General features: G+C 43.3%; 1 protein-coding gene across 4 annotated transcripts; it reads left to right on the top strand.

The window, feature by feature from the left end:
• Window positions 1-764: 764 nt before the first annotated feature.
• On the top strand, window positions 765-22,366 carry LOC143320504 (uncharacterized). Of its 4 annotated transcripts, XM_076730219.1 has the most exons (12): window positions 767-873; window positions 9,206-9,342; window positions 10,987-11,172; window positions 11,397-11,568; window positions 11,892-12,071; window positions 12,221-12,343; window positions 12,504-12,634; window positions 12,723-12,753; window positions 12,836-12,935; window positions 13,845-13,938; window positions 14,031-15,380; window positions 15,417-22,366. In XM_076730219.1, the coding sequence occupies exons 2-12, from the start codon at window positions 9,208-9,210 to the stop codon at window positions 20,235-20,237; spliced, it is 7,323 nt and encodes a 2,440-aa protein (XP_076586334.1). In that variant the 5' UTR covers window positions 767-873; window positions 9,206-9,207; the 3' UTR covers window positions 20,238-22,366. The 4 variants fall into 4 exon arrangements, with proteins under 4 accessions (XP_076586330.1, XP_076586334.1, XP_076586331.1 ...); XM_076730215.1 differs by having other exon boundaries at window positions 765-873; window positions 14,031-22,366; XM_076730216.1 differs by having other exon boundaries at window positions 788-873; window positions 12,507-12,634; window positions 14,031-22,366.
• Window positions 22,367-22,787: the final 421 nt, after the last annotated feature.

Here is a 22,787-nt window from a genome sequence, read left to right as displayed (position 1 = left end):
TTTGTAGAAAAACTTTATTTTCCTGCTACATTTATTGAACAGTGACAGAGATTCTAGTCACTTTGCACTTTAACATTTTATGTACAAAACATCATGACCTTAAACATGATGCACTGTTTCAGACTGAACTGCCCAACAGTATATTAAATAGCTCAAATCTGCTCTTCCTCCACTAATATTCTGAATTGTTACATGTTGATGCATTAGTGACACAGGAGACGTTATCAGTACCTAAGCTTTCCATCCTCGCTGAGAGGACTTTTGTACTTGTTTGTCAGTAGGATTTTGAACGCATGTCTCTGACTTGTCATAATGTGTCTTTGCATTTTTTTAATTGGTACTTTTACCAATAATCATCTGAGTACTCTGAGTACCTTTGTGCTACTCCAGTTCTGTGAGTAACAGTATGGTGTACTTTTAAATACTTAACTCCGAAAAAATCCTTAAAAATACTTGTGAGAAAGATTTATTACACTTAGAATAAGATACTGAAAACACGGTCAGATTATAATGTAAGTGCTGCATGTGATTGTGATGATCCACTTCAGTTTATTTGAATCTAAAACAGTACACATGAGGACATAAACATGATTATCTCTGTGTGATGAAAGTGTCCAAACCTTTCAAGGTGCTGATGTGATGAAGTGGCTGTTGCGCTGGACCAAGGTGTGTTTTAAAGCGACCTCAGTGCTTTTAGGGTTACAGGGGTTAGATTGGATAATAGCTTCGTTATGTAAGGCCGCCGCGCAGGATTGGCCTGAGCTGAGCATGCGCAGAGCGTCGCACCTCACAACATAATAAACCCAGCGCGTGTTTACGGAATTTAAATTGAACGAGGAGAGTTTGGAAGAAAAGCGAAGGTGACCAGTGAAGGTAAGTTCATGTGTGTCCATGCTGCTTCCTGCGGCTGTGCGTACGTCTCTGTGTGTGTTTTTAACTGTGTGCGTGTGTGTGTGCGTGCTGCTCACTGGGTATTTTGTTGGCGCACTTATGGAATTAGAGGCAGAAACGAGGCCGGCCGCGGCATCTGCTGGAGTGGAGAGCAGGCAGGCAGTAAATATAGACTATCGCCAGTACATGCAATCCTCACAGCCTCATGATGGCCTCAGACAGCAGCGGGACCCGCAGCTTCCACGCGTCGTTCGCTGGAGGCGACGCGCTCAACACAGATGTGTCTCAGTTTTTACTGGGAACAAAATGTTCTGCGTGTCCGAAGATGAAGCTGCTGCTTTATACTTTTCCACAGTTTCCCAGAAACTTTCACAGCGCTGCCATTTAAGTTCAGCGATCCAGTGCTTCAACACAATGAGCTGTGATTTGTGGCGCATTAATTTAACTTCTTGTTTTGGGATACTCTCACACACTCAGACCTCTAACCTGTTGAAATCATTGGGGTAAATATGGATATTTTTTTTCATGCTTTCAAAGAAAGTGGAGCAGACCTGCAGAGGTGCACGGTCACGGAGTTTCTCCTGTGGGCCTGCATGCCTGAAAACTGTTGGAAAGTTGGTGTTACTGCTGTTGGGACCCAGTTGGAGTCACCATCACTTGCAGCGTGGATATAGAGCACACGCCCCCTCCCCCTTTTCACACGCACGTACACGCACACACTGTGACTTAGGGACTCTTTGTTCCCCTTCTCTTTATCACGCTTTCAGACTGTATTAGTCCTCGTTAGTGTCTCTCTGTTCGGCCGCTTGTTGGACGCTTTGTGCGTCCCTGAAAGAAAAAGTGCCCACTCAGCGTTTTGCGCAGCCTCGTTTTCCAGCCTGTCTTCAATCAGAACGACCCTCTTCATTCAGGCATTTTCATTAAAAGTCTGTAATCGCACGGGATTATCGGCTTTGGACGTTTACGAACTGAAAGAATGAGGCGTACAGCGCAGTCTGCTCATATGAAGCTCCTGCTGTCTGAACATCATGTACCAAAAGTCACTGTTTTCACTTTTTGTCCTTCTGTCTGTCAAAAGCAAAACAAGATGGTAGAATCAAGGGCAGCTGGACTTGTTGTAGACACTTGAAAACGTTTCGCCTCTCATCTTCAGTTCTGACTGGCTGGTGGGGAGTCCCAGGTATTAACCTTAATTAAAACTGAAGCACTTGGGTGTGGCTGGCTGTGTGAACATCATGTGTTAAGGTTGTTAAACCTCCAGGGAAGGGATGAAAGGACAGTGTGGTAGACCTCCTCTGTTGAGGGATGGTTTCTCTATCTTTATGTTAATAGAAAATGCTGCATTTACATCCTGCTGGCAGAGTGGGAAGAACAGGAAAACCTTGTCTTAATCTGACAGGGGAACCATCACAGATATTACAAGATGGCCTTGTAGTCACAAGAGACGAATGGATACAAAGCCCACATGAGCTGTTTTCATTGTAGAGCTTTTAACTGCACCATGGTAAAAAAAAAAAAAAAAATGCATAGCTCCTCTGCTGCTGCAAAGTGAGAGTTAATATTGGATTTTAATTAGATGTTGCAGCCAGCGATGGTGGCTTTGCCGCCATTTTGCCACCAGTTTCTTCCAGCCATCACAGAAATGTTGCACAAGCTTGTTTTTTTTTAACAACATTTGAGGCCAGGCGTTGAGTCTTCGGCATGGTGCCCAATGGGATTGGTTTAAGAGAAGGCAAGTGAAATATGTGGTTTATAGATGCATGCATGGTATTCACTACTCCCTTCCCCTGAGGGAGCACTGGACCTGCTTTCAACAGAGTCATGCATGCATCTGCACACATACACACAGTTAGCTGCCAGCTTTGTTTTCTCTCTCTCTCTCTCTCACTCGAGCAAAGGACAGACTGGACTTTCTGCTTTGCTGGTGATGCTCAGTGACAGTGTGTTTGTGGGTGTCAGTGGGAGACATAGCAGGATAGGGGACCGCATGAGAGCATACATAATTGATGTGGGTCTGTACATGTGGCCTGTGTTGGAGTTTATTGAATACATTTGCTTGTTGTCATCCAAGTCTGTAAAATGAACAGTTCACTTTAAACTCCCTGGCAAACCAGCAGGTGATTTGATATTTCTGACCCAGAAATGGTCAAGTTCTCAGTGTCATGGGATTAAAATTATCCCTAGATGTCCTAGATGTTTCTTGCACTCAGTGTAATGATAAGCCTGTTTTTTAAAAAAACAAATCTCTGCATGAAACAGCTGCAGTGCACAGTATGTAGGTGAATCTGCTTAAAAACTGAGAAGTCATGAATTAACAAAATAGCTTACATCACAGTGTAAAGTTGAAATCTGTGCAGAATAGCCTTTCAGTCTGCTCTGTGGAAAACTGCTGAAGGTTGTGCACTTGTTTTGCTAGAGCTTGGAACAGTGTCATAAGAATTAATTAAGGTATTGTCAATATTTGAAGCCTGTGTGATTGCATGCCACTGTACAAACCTTAACTGCTGTTGGCATGCATGTGTACAATAGCTGCTGTTGGTGCTGCAGCTTTTAATGAGTTGAAAGATGAGGCCTTTATATGAAACACCCTACAAACCGCTAAAGATGAAGTTAGGAAATTATTTATCATGAAGAATCATCCATTCACCTAAACCAGCACAGACTGCTTTCATCGCTTTAGTGCACATTCAGATGTGTGCTAAGAGACAAATTGTCCATGTTTTGTAGTGGATAACAGGACAGCAGCGCAGCGTCTGATTGGTTTATGGATGGATCTGTGGTATTTAAACTCCCTGCCTCAAGGGAGAGGTTAACTGTGACACACAAACATAACACAAATGGGACTTTCTGCTTGACTGGTGATGTTCAGTGACAGTGTGTGAGTGGGCTGCTGGGAGAAATAGGGAGGTAGGGGACAGTACAATAGGATACATAATATGTTGGGGATGGATGCAATTGAACACCATAGCTGACTCCTGCTATATATTTGTACATACATACATACATACATACATACATACATACATACATACATACAAGTTACATTTGACACTAAGGCATAGAGTGACAGGGAATAAAAGGTTAATTTAAGCAGGAAGAGAAAGAGCTGTAAAAGACTCTGCTGCCTCCAGGTTGTTTTGATGTTGCCATAAATGTGAAGGCATTGACATTCTCTCTGGGTTTAGTTTACATGCTCAGGAAACTGGTCCTGCAGGTAGCTCACATGAAATCATCAAATCTTAATTATAGTAATAAAAATTTATATAAATAAAGAACTGCGCATAGTTTGTTTTAAAGTTGTGTAAGGCTAGAGGTTAACTTTCAACCTAGAGTCAAATCAAGTGGAAATTCCCATCTTGTACAACTTATAAAAACTCACAATAATCAACATGTGTTCAAGGCTCTCACACCAGACAGCTGTCATAAGTTCATTTCTGGTTGTTGTTGTGGACTTATGATTCAAGTGTGCTGCTGTGGTTCCATCCACATCACTGCTAAAACACCAGATCAACCAGACCATGGATACAACATGGCGGATAGCATGGACAAATCGGTGATAGTTTTGCATTTCCTCACTTTTCTATACATTCAGAATGGCCTCTCCTTTATGTGCATCACAGTCTGTCAGCCCTCTGTTAGTACAGGCCTGTGTATTGTTTGACATTTTTGATACTAGGTACTCCTTCTGACCAACCAGTATGAGCCACTGGTGCAGTGACATGGCCATGATCACACACTGGCTTCCCACATAGCCACTGGAGTCTGCACCCAGGTATTTGACCTTGGTTGCTGCTGTGGTAGGTAAATTCTTTGCATTAGTTGTCTTTCTGCAGTCACCTTATGAAAAGTTGAAACCGCTCACATTCTGCAGTCATGTTTAAGTATGCTTGCAATGTCGACGGGTGTTTTTAGCTGAGAGGGCTCCGAGTCTGAACAGGAAACTTCAGCAAAACATGGAGTGATGGTCTGAGTCATGCATGTATTTCTGTCAAGCTTGTGTGAGTAGACAGTTGTTGAAGCCTTGTGAATGAGCTTGTGTGTAGAAGAGGGTGTGTGAGTATGTGTAGAAAATAATCTTGGACCTCCTGTTTGGCCCTCCGTTCCCCCAGCGCCACTCTGTAGCTGTTAACCCTGTTTGCTTGCTGCTACAGCCTCCTGTAACTGACAGGACATTTGCCTAGTTTTATATAGTTCTACACCACCCGGCAGTAATGGATACAGAGTTTGTTGTGGTGTGAAAAGGTGGTGAAGCTGGTTTAGGGTTTGTTTGCTTTTTACTCATTGATTGTGGCAGGAGCAGGTTATTTAGTAAGACACTTTAATGGAATCAGACTCAGATCCTGGAGTCTAACAGTAGCTAATGTGAAATATGCTTCAAAGTTACTGATGTTACACTTCTTGAATTAACTTGGAATCCAGCATCATGTCAAATGATCAACAATCGGATCAAGCTAATTCAGTTATTCATACATGTCAAAGATCTCTCAAGTTAGATTTTTTTTCTGAAAACATAGCTCTATAATGCAGTGCAGTGCAGCAGGTGACTGTGATGTTTAGGATATGTAGACCATCACAATACATGAACCTGCCACAGTCACAGCCGTGGTACTGTTTCTTATATGTTCAGCTACTGAAACCTTGGCCAAAGTATTTCATGTCACAAAAACTATTAAATGACTTGTCAGTGCAGGTTGATTGGCAAATGTCTTGTGTGGACGCACTGAATGTGGCACGGGCTCAAAGCAAACACCGCAAACATAGTTGTAACTCTGTAGTAAATCACTGTGGATGTGTACAGCTTAAGGAAATGACAGGCCTCATGTCAGTGTCACTGCACAGCATGGCTGTTCGAGAGTGTACAATCATTTATTCTTATGCTCACAAAAATGGTCTAAATAAGTTCTGTTTGATGAAGCCAGTCTTTTATTTAGTCATGCACTTAATTTCAAACCAACATGATTTAGAATCGGTTCTATTCTGTTCTATAATTTAGGCTTGACAATCAAAATGATTGCCCAAACCTACTATACATTTTCTATAGTAGTCTGCCTGAATGCTAAATGTACTGAAATTATATAACACTTTCTGATGTACTGACTGCTTTACAACACACACCACTTTCACACACAGCAATTTGAGGTTCAGCATTTTGCCCCAGGACACTTGAATACGCAGACTGGAGTGGAGAACCTCCAACCACCTGATTGGTGGACGACCTGCTCTACCTCCTGAGTGACAGCTGCTCATATGTTGTCTGTGAAGATTCTCAGTCCTCCAGGTTATGGTGGTTATACCTGGTTGTACATACCTGAAAACATTTGGCCTCTCATTCACGAGGCTTCTTCAGCTCTGACTGATGGACAGTCCTGAGTATTTAACCTCTGTGGGGTCATTATGAAGGCAGAACAGTTTCTGTAAATTCCCAGTAAATTACAGGGCAAACCTTACAGGCTCCCCTACAGATTGTCACTATACACATAGACATCTACAATCACAAACATTTCCATCTTGCGCCATCTTTTTGCACATGCCATGGCAATGCATGGTGCAACAGGCAGTCCAGCAGCTGGCGGAAATGATACACTTAAGGATGCCAACCACCAAAAACTCAACAGAGGTGAGTTATTTTCCGAGCATGGCGGACGAGGGGCTGCTTTTGTCTGGTGCTCCTTAACTTTGTTAGAGAAGTAATGCTTTTATTATTGTTTTGTTGTTCCTCTAATTGTAAACATGTCACAGATTCCAACACATCATCAGTGTGGTCTTGTGATTGACTTGCTCACTCCACGTCAAAGTGTCTTTCATCAGACCAACATAACCCTTGACATACTCGTCCCTTCACGCCGCAGCCGTACGTTGGTGGTAGAGATTTATCTGAATATTGATCCCTGCTCCCATTCACACATGATGATATACAAAACAATATATGGGATGATATACAAAACTTCAAACCGGTTTTATATTAAGACACAAACATGACCAATAATACCTGATTTTACCATTAGGTACAACTGCATGACATTATCATGTTCTTATTTCTCACAGCTACCATTTCTACTTGACTTTTCGTCTGCTAATGTTTAACATCGACAGAATAAACAAAATAAGACTTCCATTGTGCAATGATTTGAGATCAGGCCACCCAGTCAGAAACACAGCCTCTGATTGGTCGACAGACTCTGCCCAAGGCATCATGGAATTGCCAGTGAATGACTAACAACCATGCTAACAATGACCATAACTGTTTTCCGCACTGAAAAATGAAAAATGATGACAGAAGGCATTCAATGTTAGATTTTTGGGGTTTATTTTACAAAGTCTCCTAAAAGACACTGCAGTTCAAGGCTGGATCACAAAGCTTCTGAGAGGGATATGATCACGTTGGAGCCCTCACTGGAGCCGAGTCGTATAGGACACTGTTGACCTTTGACCCTGTTGATTGCTGATAACAGTGTTGCGTTCGTTCTTCCTTTCTTCGCCACCTGCAGTGTTGCTGTTCTTCCTGGATCTTGTGGCTGTTTTAACAAAGGTCCAGTGAGGATCCACAAGCTTTAAGTGTATCCCTCAGATGTTTGTGCTCCTTCTCATGGGCCTGAGCCCTTGTTGGTAGACTGTGAGCTCTGTGTTGCCTGTATTTACTCCTACTGAAACAAAGATTGCTGTTGATTTGAAACAGACTGGGTTTTCTCTGCATGTGGCTGCCTGCTGTGAGTCTCTTGGCAGGTTTTAGTTTGGTTATAAAAGCCATTGACTCAGTTTTAATTGACTTCACCTTAGAGGCAAATGTTTCGACAGATTAGCCACATAAGCTTCAGGCGCTCCTTCACAGTCACTGAATCTAAATCAATCAAAGCAGTTCTGCCTCTGTCTTCACTCCAGGAGTAATTATAATAAAAAGACATAGTAAGAAGGAACTTGTCCTCTTGTCCTAACTAAAGCTCACCTAATAGGGTAACCATCACAGTTTATTAGTCTCAATAGAGATCACTGAGGATTATCTGGGATTTGGGGTGGCAGGTGGATTGGATCAGGTTACTGCCACCACGTGTCAAGGTCAAGTTTATCCCACATGGAAACAAGGGCTGGACGTTGTGGCAAAAATATGATTCAATATTTTTTTCTGGACTTGTTTTTTTTTTAAAACTCCTTCAAATATTCAAATCGTCGTCTGAATTGCCAGTTGGATGCCTGCACGCTGGCTTCCTTAAAACTGTAAAAGTCAACCGCGAAAACGTTGCCCCCATTTCTAGACTGAATACATCACATCGGACCAACAAGGCCGTCTTCTTTCGAGAGCTCTGTCAAATGTGGCCCAGAACATTAAAAGTAAGTTGTGTAGACAGCAATGTTTTAACAGCGCACTCTGGGGTATGTCTTTAGCTGGCATGCTCTGAATTCAGTGGTTGATTCATTTGATTCACCCTCATACAGACCCTGTGATTGGCTCAGGACATCCCAGCTTCCTAGTTATTCATGAAACATAAGAGCTCGTATAAGAGTGTTTCCTGTGGAACCAAACGTTTGCTGTGGAGGCAATGTTGGAAAGTCTTGATACTGTGTAGTTATTGTAAAGCATTGAATTGAATTTATAGAACAGTTTCTGTGCCTTGATATTCCATTACTGTGATATAAAATTATATATCCTTTGATAGAAGATTTGGATGATTTCCCTAATTTCCCCGGCGGGCATTAATACAGTTATATTGTCCAACCCTAACTGTTGTTACTGTGGTTGGTTTGGGTATTTTCATGGGATTTGTCGACAAGAAGAAAAATATAGAAAAACACAGGCCATATCCTTAAAATATTAGAGATCAAAATTGGCATTTCACATCCTTCCTCACATCCTTCCTGTTTGTATTTTTTGTTACTTTTTTCTAAATAATTGTGTATACATTCTGTGTTTGTCTGTATGTTTAAAATGCTACTCCAACAAAATAATATCCCAAATTGGGATCAATAAAAAAGCAGTCTCAGTCTAAGTCTTTAGTGCTGCCAAGGATTTGGTCAGTTAAAGTGAGTTTGAATCTTAAATCAATCAGAACTCAAGACCATACAAGCATTTTGCCTGCTTTATTGAAAAGCTTCATTCCATCTGTGCTTGAGCTCTTAAAAAGCTTTCACTGCTAACTTTAATAATTTTTGAGAGATAAGTTAAAGGACTTATTGCTCTAGTTGTGAAGTGCTGCCTTCTCTGTCATTGTATCAAGTCATGGTCGCCTTCTTGACAGTTCCAGATGTGTCTTCATGTGGTGACAGTAATGGCTGACTGAGGGCTGAACAGTGCTCCTTCTCACTGCTGTCTGTTGCGCAGGGATGAAGTTCCCCGTGGATCTCCTGGCTGATGTTAGCCAGGCAGAGCTGGAGCGGTTGGCCCACAACTACATGCACAACCTCCTCTACAGCAACCCTGATTGTCCTGAACACCTCACCCTCTCTGACTCCACCCAGGTAAACTACACCACACACAGGACATCTGTGGAGACCAGGGCTGTCCTCGCTCACTGCTGACTGAACCATTATGCTGTCTTTCAGCCATATGTGTCATGTAGGGTCACCAAGAGCAGAATTCAGTGTCTTGAAAGTAGTGTGTCAAAATCTTTGGGCCAGGATGTGTCAGAACTGCTTCTACTGTAGGAGAGATTCAACTAGGACTCAAAATCCCTGAAAGATAACATCATAGAGGAAATGTGGCTTTTGTCCTGTATTGTGGATATACTGATGTAGTGGAATAAGAACAGTGGTTAGATGATAAATTAGACTTAATCCATCAGTCAGCGTGCTGCTGTGGTTTACACTACAGAGCAGCCCCAAACTAGTAGATTTAGTGGCTGCTTAACAAGACCAAGCAGTTTTATTACACTAGACACCACATCCAAATTTGCGTGTTTGCAGTGGCATAATGGCTGCTCGTGACTTTCAGATTATTCCCTTTATTTGCACTACACTGTACACAGGCTCCATGAATGACGTGGTCAAAGACAAGCAGATGTTTGTGATTTCAGAGGAATGTACACCAGCTTGTATATTCTATGTTGCAACAAGACGAGTTTACATCATTTTTGTCCTCTGGGCATAATATGACATAACACAAAACTGCTCAAATCTATAAGCGTTTGTGTAAACACGTCTCATATATTCCAAAAGATTTCCTTTGAAGGGGGGTGTTTGGGAACCACTGCAGGACAGTACAATACATTATAACACTTCCTCAAAGACATGGCCCTCACTCTGATAGTGTAAGCAAAAACAAATGATAGTCTTCAATAATAATTGTAAATCTTAATTTATTTTTCCATGAATATGGTCCTTGGATGCTGTACTGTAAATCAAAAGCAGTGCTGTAGGTATCTATGGCGGGACTCCTGTAACCACCACCTAAACCCCATGTGTCAAGTATAAATCAAGCTTTATTCTCCAGCTCTGGTCTTCGAACCAGTAGTAACGTCACAGGAAGCTCATAGTAGGGCCACTGAATGCTTAGATCATCAGCCTGCAGCTCAGAATGTAGAGTGTTCAGACTCGCCTCTGCTGAGACGATGCTGTCCATGGTTCAAAACTGCCTGCGCTCCAGCATCAGCCATGGCTGGATGATTATGTTTTGGTGTTGTCTGTCCGTTCATCCAGACATCTGTCCATCCCACTCTCCATTCTCGTAAATACTCAATGTCTGGAGGGAATTTCTGGACTCAAGAATGAACTGATTAGAATGCGATGGTCAAAGGTCGCTGTGACCACACAACACACATTTTTGACCATAACTCTGGAGTTAATTAGCTAATTATGACTAAATGTCACACAAATATCTCATAGAATAAAATGATAAATGGATGAAATTTTATGTCCAAAAGGTCAAAGTGACGTCACAATATTCTGCTGTCTCTCTGTCATTATAGTGATGACCTCCATTTCACCAGAAAACACACTTAATACCTTTCATTAAATCCCTTCAAAGTCTTCTGGATGGCAGTGGCATACAACTGTGAGGCGAAGACTCTAGTTTTCAGTTTCAGTACATCACTGAAATCATACACATGGACTGTGGTGTGGTTAAAGGCTGTGATTGTGTGTACTGAGTCGTCTGTCTGTCCTCAGGTCGCCATAAGCATTTCTAGTGTGGGCTTCGTTCCTCTGTATGGATCCAGTGTCAAAGAGAAGATCCTGGCCCTCTTCTCTCCCAGTGACTCTCTGACCGCTGTGGCTCTGTACCTGCTGGGCCAGTGGTGGACAGTGGACGACATTCTGAAGACAGCAGACCCTGCACGAGATGGAGCTGTGGAGGTATGAGGAGGTGTTTCACCACCACTCTCTCATTATTCATGTTTATTCATTCTAAGAAGAGAGATCTGCTGCACGCAATCAGTGAACTCTGGCTAGTGTGAAAAAAGATCTCCTACAGTAATCATTATGACTGTATGACACGTATGTGGTAGGATAATATTACATTAAGAATCACATGTTTTTCTGTGTGTGTGTGTGTGTGTGTGTGTGTGTGTGTTCCTCAGGTGGAGACAGTAGGAGAGAGAATAGTTTTATACATCCTTAATCGTGTCATCTATAGAGCCAAGGAGAGGGGCTCTGAGGAGCTTCCCTTCCTCTGCCACGAAGAAAAAGATTATGCAAAAATCATCTGGAACAATGGAGAGGCTGTTGGCTTCTACTCAGTCAAACCCTCAGGTAGTTGTCATTTTAAATGCATTCATCTCCACAGACATATCTCAACTGTTGTCTGGTTATCTTTGGTCTGTAGTTTGCTTTCTGTTGGTATCTATTATGAAGAGCAGCCACATTTATGAGAAATTTCTCAACCGTATGTGCTGACATTGTAAATGATGTCTGCTCAGTTGTTTCAACCACTGTATGATGTTTGAGAGTGTTCAGCACAAAAGGAAGTTTGTATCCACATAGGACCTGGTTTAGTCCATGTGTGATAAATGATTGTTTGTTTTATGCCTTTCTAAGTGTCCTCAGGAGTCTGTTTGTTTTTGTTTCCCTTCTAGGCAGCTTATGCAGTCCTTGGTCAACCAGAAGCTATCAGCTCCCTGTGATGGACTCCATATTTGTCAGGAAATGTCAGCGTGGTAAAGGCTTTGGCCTCCAGATGCTGAAGGACTTTGTTCTCAGCTTCAACGAAGACTGTCTGGGGTTGAGGTACCCCCTCACAAAACCCATGTATAAAGGTACACGAGTCCACCCTGAGGCTAGCACACCTTACTGATATGAACAGTATGAGTCTACTTTCTCACAGTCAGCAGTGTTTGTGCTGGTGTTTCATAGAACTTAAAGCAGTACATCACTGTAAGTTCAGTGCACTCCTCTTTCTTCCTAGTGTGTGAGAAGTACCTGTGTCAGTACCCAGGAGACACGGACCTGCTCTGGGAGGTCGAGAGCGCAGGTGGGCCCAACCAAAGGACCAATATCTCCAGCAAGATCCAGGCAATGGGTCTGAGTGGTAAGAAATAACACAAGTTACACAGTAGAGTTAGATTGATCAGTAGCCTGGGACAGTATATCACCAACGATTAGACCATAAAGGTCGTGTTTTCAGTCATCTGTCAAACGTTCTGTGTTCCTTACCATTCAAATACTGCATGTCTTACTCTGTTTCTCAGCAGTGTCCAAGAGTCTCTCATTCACAGAGGAATCAGTGATTACTGAGGTGACTGAAAAGGATGTGGTGATGGAGGCAATCACCACACAAATAAAAGAAACTGAATCGATGGAATGCACAGTTGAAATTGTGGTATGTTATTAGAATTTCTTCCAAACATTTATTTGAGAAACAAATTATTTCTACAGATAAAAATAATCCCTGTGATTTTGACTTGTAGGAGGAAGTGACAGTAGTGAGAACTACCAAAGGTGAGCATTCCGTCATCTTACATCTGCAGTGTCATTGTTTTTAAGGTATTAATGTACATTGTAACAATTGTTACTATTTCAGAGGCTGACTTGCCTGTTGCAGCCCGGGGTAGGAGTGGTGGCTCAAAACGAAGGAATATGGGCGAAAAGATCACTGAGGACAAGTCAGAAAAAGTTATCAGGTCCGTATGAATGAAATCATATTGATTAAACTACATCTTTGAATGGGCAGTATGACCAGAATGAGTTCAGTAAGCACAAATCGTTTCAATGATTTTTCATTTTTCTTTTGTTTACACAGCTCAAGTGAAGAAAAATGATTTGGGTTGCTGAAAATAGAATAGTATCAGTGTATAGTAGATCTACGCATTAAAAAGCAGTTCACAACTGCTAAATCATGAATCATATTCATTAGTCATTCTCATCAGTAAATTATGGAATACAATTCTAAAAGCAATTATTCTTCAAACAGCAAATGATGTTTAGGCAAAATTACAACTCTAATAATAATAACACTGTCAGCCAATCAGCATCGGCCTGCATGAGTGTCATTATGGTTTACCTGGAAGACTCATGTTTTAGTGCCTTTCCTCATCATCTGTTTTGTGAAAACATCAGATTTCCACACAGATGGGAGTCGCACTGCCCTGTCTCATGCTGTCCGGTGTCACACTGCCCTCCATTTCTGTCACCCTTTCTGCCTCCATTAGAGTTAGCTTTATGGTTTGAGGTTATATTGAGACTTGATTTGAAAGTTTACACTGTGCCACCCTGTCCCAAGTACAAATAAAACTTAGAGGAAAGCAGTAAGTTCATTGGTTGTCATGACTGTTTTGGCAAGAAGGCATCTTGTCAGAATCCAATTTTGAGTGGGTGATTTTCGCCATCCTCTCATAAACAATCAGTCATAGCAATGCATATCCATAGCAGCTCCACCCTCTCATCCACATACGGTCACTTCTGACTGAAAAAATGGCCGTAATGCAAACTCAAGGCTTCAAAACTGTAGTCCACAAACCAGTGGGTGACGTCACGGTGGGTTTACACCATATAATGGCTGAAATTAACAAGTGATATCCAACATCTTTTAGAATCGAGGACATTGAGGCAGAAACCCCCAGAGAGGAGCAAGTTTCAGCCCAACAGAAGATAGAAATACATGTCTCTGAATTGGTGCAGACTGAGGTGTGTATATGCAAATACTTATTTGCGTGTTTGTTTATATGACCAGCACAGAAACTTGACACTGTGAGTCAGTTTTCTATGTCTATTTTTAGGTCATGTTCAGTTTGGCCCCTGAAGAAAACAAAGAGAATATAGTTGATGCTGCACCTGAAGAGGAAGCTGCTACGTTGTCAGACAAGCCAGCCACAGAGCTAGTCACACAAGACCTACAAGAAGCGGATGACACATCAGCACCTACACCTGAAGAGCCACATGTAGAAGATGAGGCCACGAAGCATCTGAACACCACCTCCCATGACTCAAAGATAACAGTTGAGAATGTGGCATCGGAAATTGAGGAAGCAGAGGAGGAGTGTGACACCGCAGTGCTGGTAGTCTCTGAAGAAGTTTTAGAGGTACACAAGGAAGCCGAAACTCTGAACAAAATGGAAGAGGGAACTCAAATTGAGCTCACTGATGAAAAGTCAGAAGAAATAGTTCCTCAACATGAGTTAAATCTGTTTACTCCTCAAACATCAGAGGGTGGTGAGACTGGAAAAACTGGAAGAACTGTTGTAAAGGCCAGAAAAACTGTACAGAGTGAAACCCCTAGACGGACATCTGAGCGGCACAGAAAGACAGAGGAGGGGGTCAAAGAGGATGGACAGAGAGTTTTGAGAAGAAGAACTGTTACAAGCACCCCCACACCTAAACACAAGTATACACGACACAGCCAGAGAGTATGTGAAGAACTAGAGAAAGAGGTTGATGAAGTGGCAGAGGACAACACACTTTCTACAGCTGAAATAGCGGAGGAATTGGCTGTAACCGAGGGACAAGAACCAGAGGAAATTACCCCTACAGAAGAGGATGTAGCTGCTGTGGAAGAATTGGGAGAAAAAAAAGAGGAGCAACAGTTGGAAGATGAACAACTGACAAATGAGGAGACAGAGAAAGGAGAGGAGCCTGGAGTGGACGACACTGCACTGAGGGAGAGTTCAGCAGAGCTTCCAGATACAGCAGACACTCTTACAGAGGAAGATGGGGATGAAAAGGTAACCGATGAATCTGAGAAAGAACAAAAAGGCGAGGAGGTGATGCAGGATAAACAAGAGGTGTGTGATGATGACATAGAAGAGCCCCCTGTTGTACATAAGAGAGCTCTGAGAGGCAGGCGTAAGGTCACCCCTAAGCCCACAGCACGAAGCAAAATCCATCAAAAACAAGAAGAAGAGCGCACAGATGAAGCTGACCTGGGAGCAGGAGATTCTGCTAGTGAAGAGAAAGCAGATGAAAAGGCAACAGATAAAGAGGTGGGGGAACACCACACGGCGGAACAAGAGGTGACTGATGAGAAAGCAGAAGGAGAGGTATTAACCGAGGAATTAACTGTTGCAGAAGACGGTGCAATTCCAGAGGCAGAGGAAGCAACAGAGGGCGTTATACCTGTAACTGAGGTGAACGTGGAGGAGCACAAGGAAGTCCAGGAAGATGAAGAGACTGAGGGAGCGACAGAGGAAGTATCAGTGATGGAAGCAGATAAAGAAGAAGAGGCAGATTACATGATGCAAGAGCCTGCCAGTGTTGCTGCTGCTTCAACAGAAATACCTGATGATGGTCAAGGTGAGGCTGCCATGATAGTGCCTGAAGATCCTCAGGAAAAGGACATTGACTCTGAAATCTCCAAGCTCCAGAAAGCCACTGTCGTCTTAGTGGACCTAAAAACAACCTGTCATCATGTAAGTGTGCAGGAGGCAGAAGAAACAGCAGCTGATGGAGAGTGTGCTGCTCCAGAAATGGAACAGATGGAGCTGATAGCAGCAGAAGAGAAAGATGTTTCTAGTTGTGCTGCAGAAGAACAAACACCAGAGCCAGAAATGCTGGTGATGGAAGAGGAGAATAGAGGGAAACAGGAAAACAGTACAGAAAAATCTGTAGATGTAGCTGCAGAGGCAGAGACTGTTCAGATGGAAGAGCTTGAAGGAGACAGTTCTGATAAAGAAAAAGAAGGATCTGCCAATGTGGAAGGGGAAGCACCATTTATTGAAACCAGAGTTCTTAGAAGTGGAAGAAAGATGAGACAACATATGAGACAAAAGGAAGACAACATAGATGACGTGATTACTGAAAAGAAAGTAGATGAAGCAGAAACATGCACTGTTGAGATAGAAGGAGAGGTAGAGGAAGTTATGGCAAAGGATGCTGTAACAGTTTCAGCGGAGGAGAAGCCATCTGCAGATACAGACAGTCCAGCTGTGGATGATGCTGAAGAGACTCTTCCATCAACTGAGGTAGATGAGGCCATGAGCTTGGAAGAGGAAGAAGCAGGACTCAAAACCAGAGCTTTGAGAAGTAGAACAAAGCCAGTCACAGCAACACCAAGACACAAAACAACAAGAGGCAGAAAGCAAGCGGATGAACAAGAAGCAGAAGACAGTGAAGATGAAGAACCAGCTGTGACAACAAGAACACTGAGACGGGGGAGAATATCTGCCCCTGACACACCAGCAGGCAAACCCAGACGAACCCGTAAACAAATCCAGGAACAAGAGCAAAAGGGAGCCGATGAATCTGAAGGTGTGGAGGAAATAGGAGAAGAAGAGGCAGTTAAGGAAGCAGCTGTAGAAAAGACAGATAAAGAGAGAGGGGAACAAATGGAGGAGGAGGCAGAAGAAAAGGTTAAAGAGGAAGCAGCCTCTGAACAAGAAGAAAGTTTAGAGCTAAAAATAAATGTGGAGGAAGGGAAAGCTGCCTTGGAGGAAGATGTAGTGGAAGAGCAGCCAGAGGCCACATCCAAGACATTAGCAGAAAGGGAGGTAGAGGCCTCAGGTGAAGAATGCGACAAAGGGAAGCCAGTCATGGGAGGTGAGGAGGTGGAACTACCGCCAGTTGCCGTAACAAGATGCCTGAGAAGTGGTGGAAAGACTTCCAAAGCCCCTCCAAAAGGCAGAAGGGGAAGGAGAAACCGTAAACAGCTCCAGAAAAAGGGACCACAGGAATCAGCTGAGGAAGCAGAGGCAGAGGAGGAAGAAGAGGAGGATGAAGCAGGGCTGGTATCAGCTGAAGAGCCACCAACAGAAGGGGGCGAGGGGAAAGGGTCAGTGGGGGATGGAATGGAGGTGGAGGAGGAGGAGGAAGCTGTTACTGTAGAGATGGAAAAAGTTGTGTCAGAAGAAGGAACCATGGCAGTTACTGAGGAGGAGGAGAACACAGCTGAGGTGACAGCTGCTGCAGGTGATTTAGTACAAGAAGAAGAGACTGACACACCGTCACCCAAACCCGCCACTGACTCTGCTATACTTACAGCTAGTGAAGAGGAGGCAGCAGCTTCAGCAGAGGAGCAGCAGAGTGGGGAAATGGTACCTCAGCTTTCTGATCTTCAAAGAGTGACTGTGGTTTTAGTGGACCTGAAAAAAACCCATCATGAAGTCCTGGAAGACACAGCAGCTCTTGAAGAGGATGTTCCTGTAGAAAAGATTGCTACTGAGGTAGAAGAAGAGCAGAGCCAAGAAACAGTGAAAGGGGAAGAAACCATGGCAGAGGAGGATGTTCCTGGATCCCCTGTTGGAATAGAAAAAACTGAGCTGGAGAGTGTGGAAGAGGAAGAGGAAGGGATGGAGGAGAAAGACGAAGATGCAGTCACAATACAAGGTGCAGGGCAGGGGACAGCTGAGGAGACACCTGAAGGAGATGAAACTAAAGTTGTTGAGGAGGAGGAGGAGGAGGAGGAGAAGGAAGCTACCGACACCAAAACCAGAACATGGACACGAAGAAAGCAAGCATTGAAAGAAACACCAAGACGCAAATTGACAAGAGGCAGACAGAAAAAGGGTGAAGAAGAAAAGGAAGAATCTTCAGAAAACACAGAAGAGGAACCAGAAGTTCACGTCAGAGCTCTGAGGACGGGAAGGAAGTCTATCCCGGTTGCACAAAGATGTACAACAAAAAGGACACACAAGCAACTCCAGAAAGAAGAAGTAGAAGAAGAAGAAGAAGAAGAAGAGGGGGGAGAGGAATCGACAGCAGTTGAGGAAGAAGCTGAGGAACCACAGCAGATGATTGATCAGGAGAAGGGAGAGAGACTTGAAGCAAAGGAGGCAATTCAACAAGTAGAAAACGTAAAGCCAGAAATGGAGCTAGAAAAATCGGATGCTGCAGCAGAGGAAGCTGATGCTCCAGAGGAGGGACAGGCCGGCACTGCTGAGACACTTGGAGATGAGGACGCCGAAGCTCCAGCTGGACAAAGTGCCGATGAAGAAAAGACCTCGGGTGACGTTGCTGCTGAGGAAGCAGTGACAGCACAGGATACAGTGGAGGGGGAACAGTCAGCCTCCACATCCGAAGTGGCAGAAACTGCAGCTGGAGAAACAGCTAAGGATGACGAGGCAAAAGTTTCTGAAGAGGATGAAGCACCAGTTACTGAAACAAGAGTTCTGAGGAAGGGAAGAACGTCTGCTGTTGCCACACCGAGACGAAAATCCAAAAGAGCCCGCAGGCAGTGTGAGGCAGAGGAAGAGGGAGAAGACGAAGCTACTCCAGCTGAAGAGACGCAAGTGGAGGAAACCAAAGCAGTACCGGACGAAGCCAAAGAAAAAGAGGAAAACCAGGATGAGAAGATTGAAGAAAAGAATGAGGGGGAAGCTGCAGCCCAGGAAGGAGAAACTACGGAGCCAGAAGTTGAGATGGAAAAAGAAGCTGTGGCAGAGGAATCGCTCATAGAGCAAGAGACAGTGGACGAGGAACAGTCTGCTGTTTCAGAGACGTGTGAAGATGGACAGGGAGAGACTTCAACTGGAGAAAGTCCTGAAGAGATACCTAACACCGATGAGGGAGATGTTCCTGCTGAGGAAGAAGTTCCAACTATTGAAACAAGAGTTCTTAGAAGTGGTGGGAAGGCAGTGAAAGCCACACCGAGATCCAAAACCACAAAAAGCCTGCAGGAAGCACATGAACGAGAGGATGCAGTCATGGAAGACAGCACTGATGCAGATGAGCCAGCAGGGAGAACAAGAGGTTTGAGGAGGGGAAGGAGGTCTGCTCCTGCCACACCTGGACAGAAATCCAAAAGAGCCCGCAGGCAGCGTGAGACAGAGGAAGAGGCTGAAGAAGAGTCTGCACCTGCTGAAGAGACTGAAGGAGAGGAAGAAGAGACAGCTGTGGACGAGACTGACACAGTCAAAGTATTAGAGGAGACAAAGTCAGCTGAGGAAGAGGAAACCTCTACGGCTGCTACACAAATGGGATCTGACACTGCTGTTGCTGAAGATGAGTCACCAGTTGAAGATGAGTCTGTGGTGACAGAGGAGGAGGCTGTAATGACAAGAACACTGAGGAGCAAAACAAAAACTTCACATGCCACACCTCCACGAAGACCCAGAAGACAGAAAGACCCAGGAGTAGGGGAGACTCAGCAGCAGGATGAGGAAGCTCAAGAAGTGCACCAATTGACTGATGAGTCAGCTGAAAACAGCGAGCTAAATGCTGAGCAAGAAGCAGAAACTGATGAACCATCACCTGCTGGACAGGAGACAGGGCCTCCAGCTGAAGACACTGCAGAGGACCAGGTTCAGGACGCAGCTGATCCGACAGATGACAGAGTAGATGAAGCGGTAGAGCCAGCTGGTGAAGAACCAGCAACAGAAGAGACGGAGTCACGAGAGGAAGAGCCATCAGAAAGAGAAGAAGAGAAAACTGTGGACTCCTCAGCAGCAGAGGGCAGAACTCTCAGAAGCAGGGTGAAAACTGTTATAGACACAGCAGATGACATCCAAAATCCAAAACGGAGGTCCGTACGGAAAAGACCGAGAGTAGATTACAAGGAAAATGATGAGGTGGATGAGGGAGCTGAGACTGATACAGTGGAATCAGATGAGGACAAAGCCAACAAGAAAGCTGAATGCTCTGCAGATGAACCGAAGCTGGAGGACAGAGGGACAGAAGAACACTTAGAGAGTAACGAGGGAGCTGTTGCGAGCACGAGCGAAAATGGGAATGTCCTAAATTTAGTCTTAGATACAGATGAAGAGATACAGACAGCTGGTTTGAGTCAGGAGGATGAAGACGAAGAGCAGAGTGTGTCAGAGGAAGAGGCAGAGCCTGCAGTGATTGGAGGGAGGGTTTTAAGAGGGCGCTCAATTCCTTCACGAATATTCACACCCCCGTCGAAATCCAGACGCCGCAGCACCAGACTTCCAAAATCAGAGGAGTCTTTTTCTGAGGGAGAAAAGAGCCCTGGAACAGCTCAGTGGAGAAGTCCCCGCAAGAGAAAAAGCACTGAGGTAACACCAACTCGCAAATCTAAGCGTCACAACAGAGTGTAGGGTGTTCTCAGTGCTGTGACTGACACTGGCACGAAATGCACAAAGCAGTGCAGCCACCAAACTGAGAAATGCACCAAAAAAAAAAAAACCCTTCTCCTGTTTAATGTTGGAGTGTGTGTGTGAGACTATGTAACTTTTGAACTCAGGAGTGTTACTGCTCCGCCTTACTTGGTCTGGTATGACCAGTAGCTTCTGGTGGTTAACTTGACTGATGAGATACTGTAGATATTAAGTAAGCTCACTGACTTAGCACTGGCCCTTCTCTACTGTCATTCTACTTTATGCATTTCCCACTATCTTGTAATCTGTGATAGACCTCTCCAGGTGTACACCGCCCCTTGCCCAGTATGAGCTGAGACAATCTGAGCCCCCCATGATCCTACCAAAGATAAGTAGCTATAGATAATGACATTATCCTGTTACCACTGCTTGTGACCACAGCGACCGCTGTGAGACTCTTACATAGCCATACTTTAAATCCACCATGTCCACAGTTCTAAAATGCAACCTTAAACTTTGGCCACATGCCCCTTCCATTGCTGAACCTATTGTCACCGGGATTGTCTCATTTACCTACAAACAAAAACCTATGCCATCTTTTCACAGACTGTGTGATAACTTACACATTCTACACAAGGCGGCTACACAAAAGAGCTTAGAATCAGAGCCTGAACATTCGCACACCTGTCACAGGAGAGCAGTGGAAACTACTGTAAATGCTGCATCACCGTCACGTGTTATTTAACTCTCAGAACAGCAAGGCCATGTTCAGACTGATAACACTGCATTAAAACATCCACTCTCCTCGTCGCCGTGAGATTCAGTGATGTTCTGTGAGCTCTAAAACACAGCTCCCAGCGAACAGGCTGAATCTGGCTCGACTTTGGCTGCAGCACACTCCTTATTAGCTTCTTGAGATGGAAGATAACATGATTGCCATGGTGATACCTTTCAAGAGTTCTGTTATTCTAAACATCTGAGCAGTGTTCTGGTATCTGATGACCCTCATCTGTTACCCTCAGAACTGTGCTTCAGTAGTCAGTGTCATTATTGGAAGACTAGGATGGAAGGCTGCAGAGGTTCTACAGAGGTTACCCAAACCTAAGGAAAATGTTTCAAGGCCACATATTGTTTGTGAAAGTCCACACTTATTAATCAGAAAAGTGGGAGAAAAAATGAATGTATGTGAACATCAATTCTATTTTTTATTTAAAATCATGCAAGTTTGAGCAAAAACAGAGCGAGTTCATTGAAGCCTGCACACAAATGTAATGGGACCACATTTGATTGCTTGACTGTTTCTGAAAAAAAAAGCCATAATTAACATTTTAATAAGAATTCTTACAAGTAGTGAATCCGTATTTTTATATTGTAAATATCTTCTTATATTTCATTAAAATGTGAATGTCTAGTTTGCGTTAATGTCGTGACTGAAGATAATGTTTTCAGTCTCTTTGTTTGAGAAATGATTCTGTTAACAAATCTCTCAACTGTAGTTTTTTTTTACTGAGAAATATGCAACAGCATCCAGTGTGGTGAAATCAAATGAATTGGACATATTTAATTTTATAGAAATGCTTAAACAAATTTTTACACTACTAAGGAACCAGAAACTTTAGATTGAGGTTTTTTGTGCGTTTTAGAATTTGTCTTCTTTGATAAAAATTACCAAAACACATTCTCGCTTTGCAACTATCAGCAGAACTCAGGTCTGAATAATAAAATGTTCTTTGATATCCATTTTACATGCAGAGATGTTAACATGGAGACCTGTGGGTGTTAGAGTCCATCTTTTCTGTAACCCCCTCATGTGCGTTCCACTTTGAACTAACGATTTTCTGAAGTCATGTAATCGACGTCCTCAATCACATTAATGTTGTTTTTAATCATGTGATATTATTTAGTCAGCATTATATATTGTGACATCAGTTTAGGTCTTCGTTTGGTTGTTTGCATCATTTGGTACAACATTTATTTAGCTGTGTGATGTAAAACTGATCTTTCACAAAAGTGTTTGTCATTTAAAGTCATTAACTGCATTTATTTTTCTTTTAATGTTTTATGTGGACTAACCTTTCTCTGTAAAGCAACTGAAATTCCAATTTTTTTGGCAAATAAAGATTTTTGAAGATTTTAACTGTTGTATAATTTTTTTTCTTTTTTTTTTTTGGGGGGGGGGGGGGGGGGGGGGGTCCTGGAATAAAAGAAGATCAATAATAATAACTGTGGGGTTCCTGTTGTCCAGCAGAGTTCCACACCAGCAGCGTCGCAGGTCTAAGCAGCCACAGGCTCTTCTCTGGCTTCTCTGGTCCTCAGCAAAAAGATGCTGAATTCCTTTTAGAGTAATTTCAGTTAATCATGGTCTTTCAGAACAAAGAATAATAAAACCTGTCCTGCAAGCTGCGTGATCATCAAGGTCACTGAAACATGTACTAATATTCTACTCTTTTTTTTTTTTTTTTTTGGAATGAGTTTGAGGTGCTTCAGATGAGCCTTTTGAAGCCCTTGAACTGACACCTTGCCTTGAATTTAAGATGCTAGATATAGTTG

Source organism: Chaetodon auriga, chromosome 5 (genome assembly GCF_051107435.1).
Source record: "Chaetodon auriga isolate fChaAug3 chromosome 5, fChaAug3.hap1, whole genome shotgun sequence".
In the NCBI taxonomy this organism is placed as follows: domain Eukaryota; kingdom Metazoa; phylum Chordata; class Actinopteri; order Chaetodontiformes; family Chaetodontidae; genus Chaetodon; species Chaetodon auriga.
This window is presented reverse-complemented; position numbering and strand designations above follow the sequence as displayed.

Bases quoted from the DNA above. Each gene is read 5' to 3' on its own strand.
- LOC143320504 (XM_076730215.1), top strand. From the start codon at position 9,208: ATGAAGTTCCCCGTGGATCTCCTGGCTGATGTTAGCCAGGCAGAGCTG. The intron at 12,072-12,220 runs GTACACGAGTCC...CTTTCTTCCTAG, and splicing joins CACAAAACCCATGTATAAAG to TGTGTGAGAAGTACCTGTGT. The intron at 12,936-13,844 runs GTCCGTATGAAT...AACATCTTTTAG, and splicing joins AAGTCAGAAAAAGTTATCAG to AATCGAGGACATTGAGGCAG.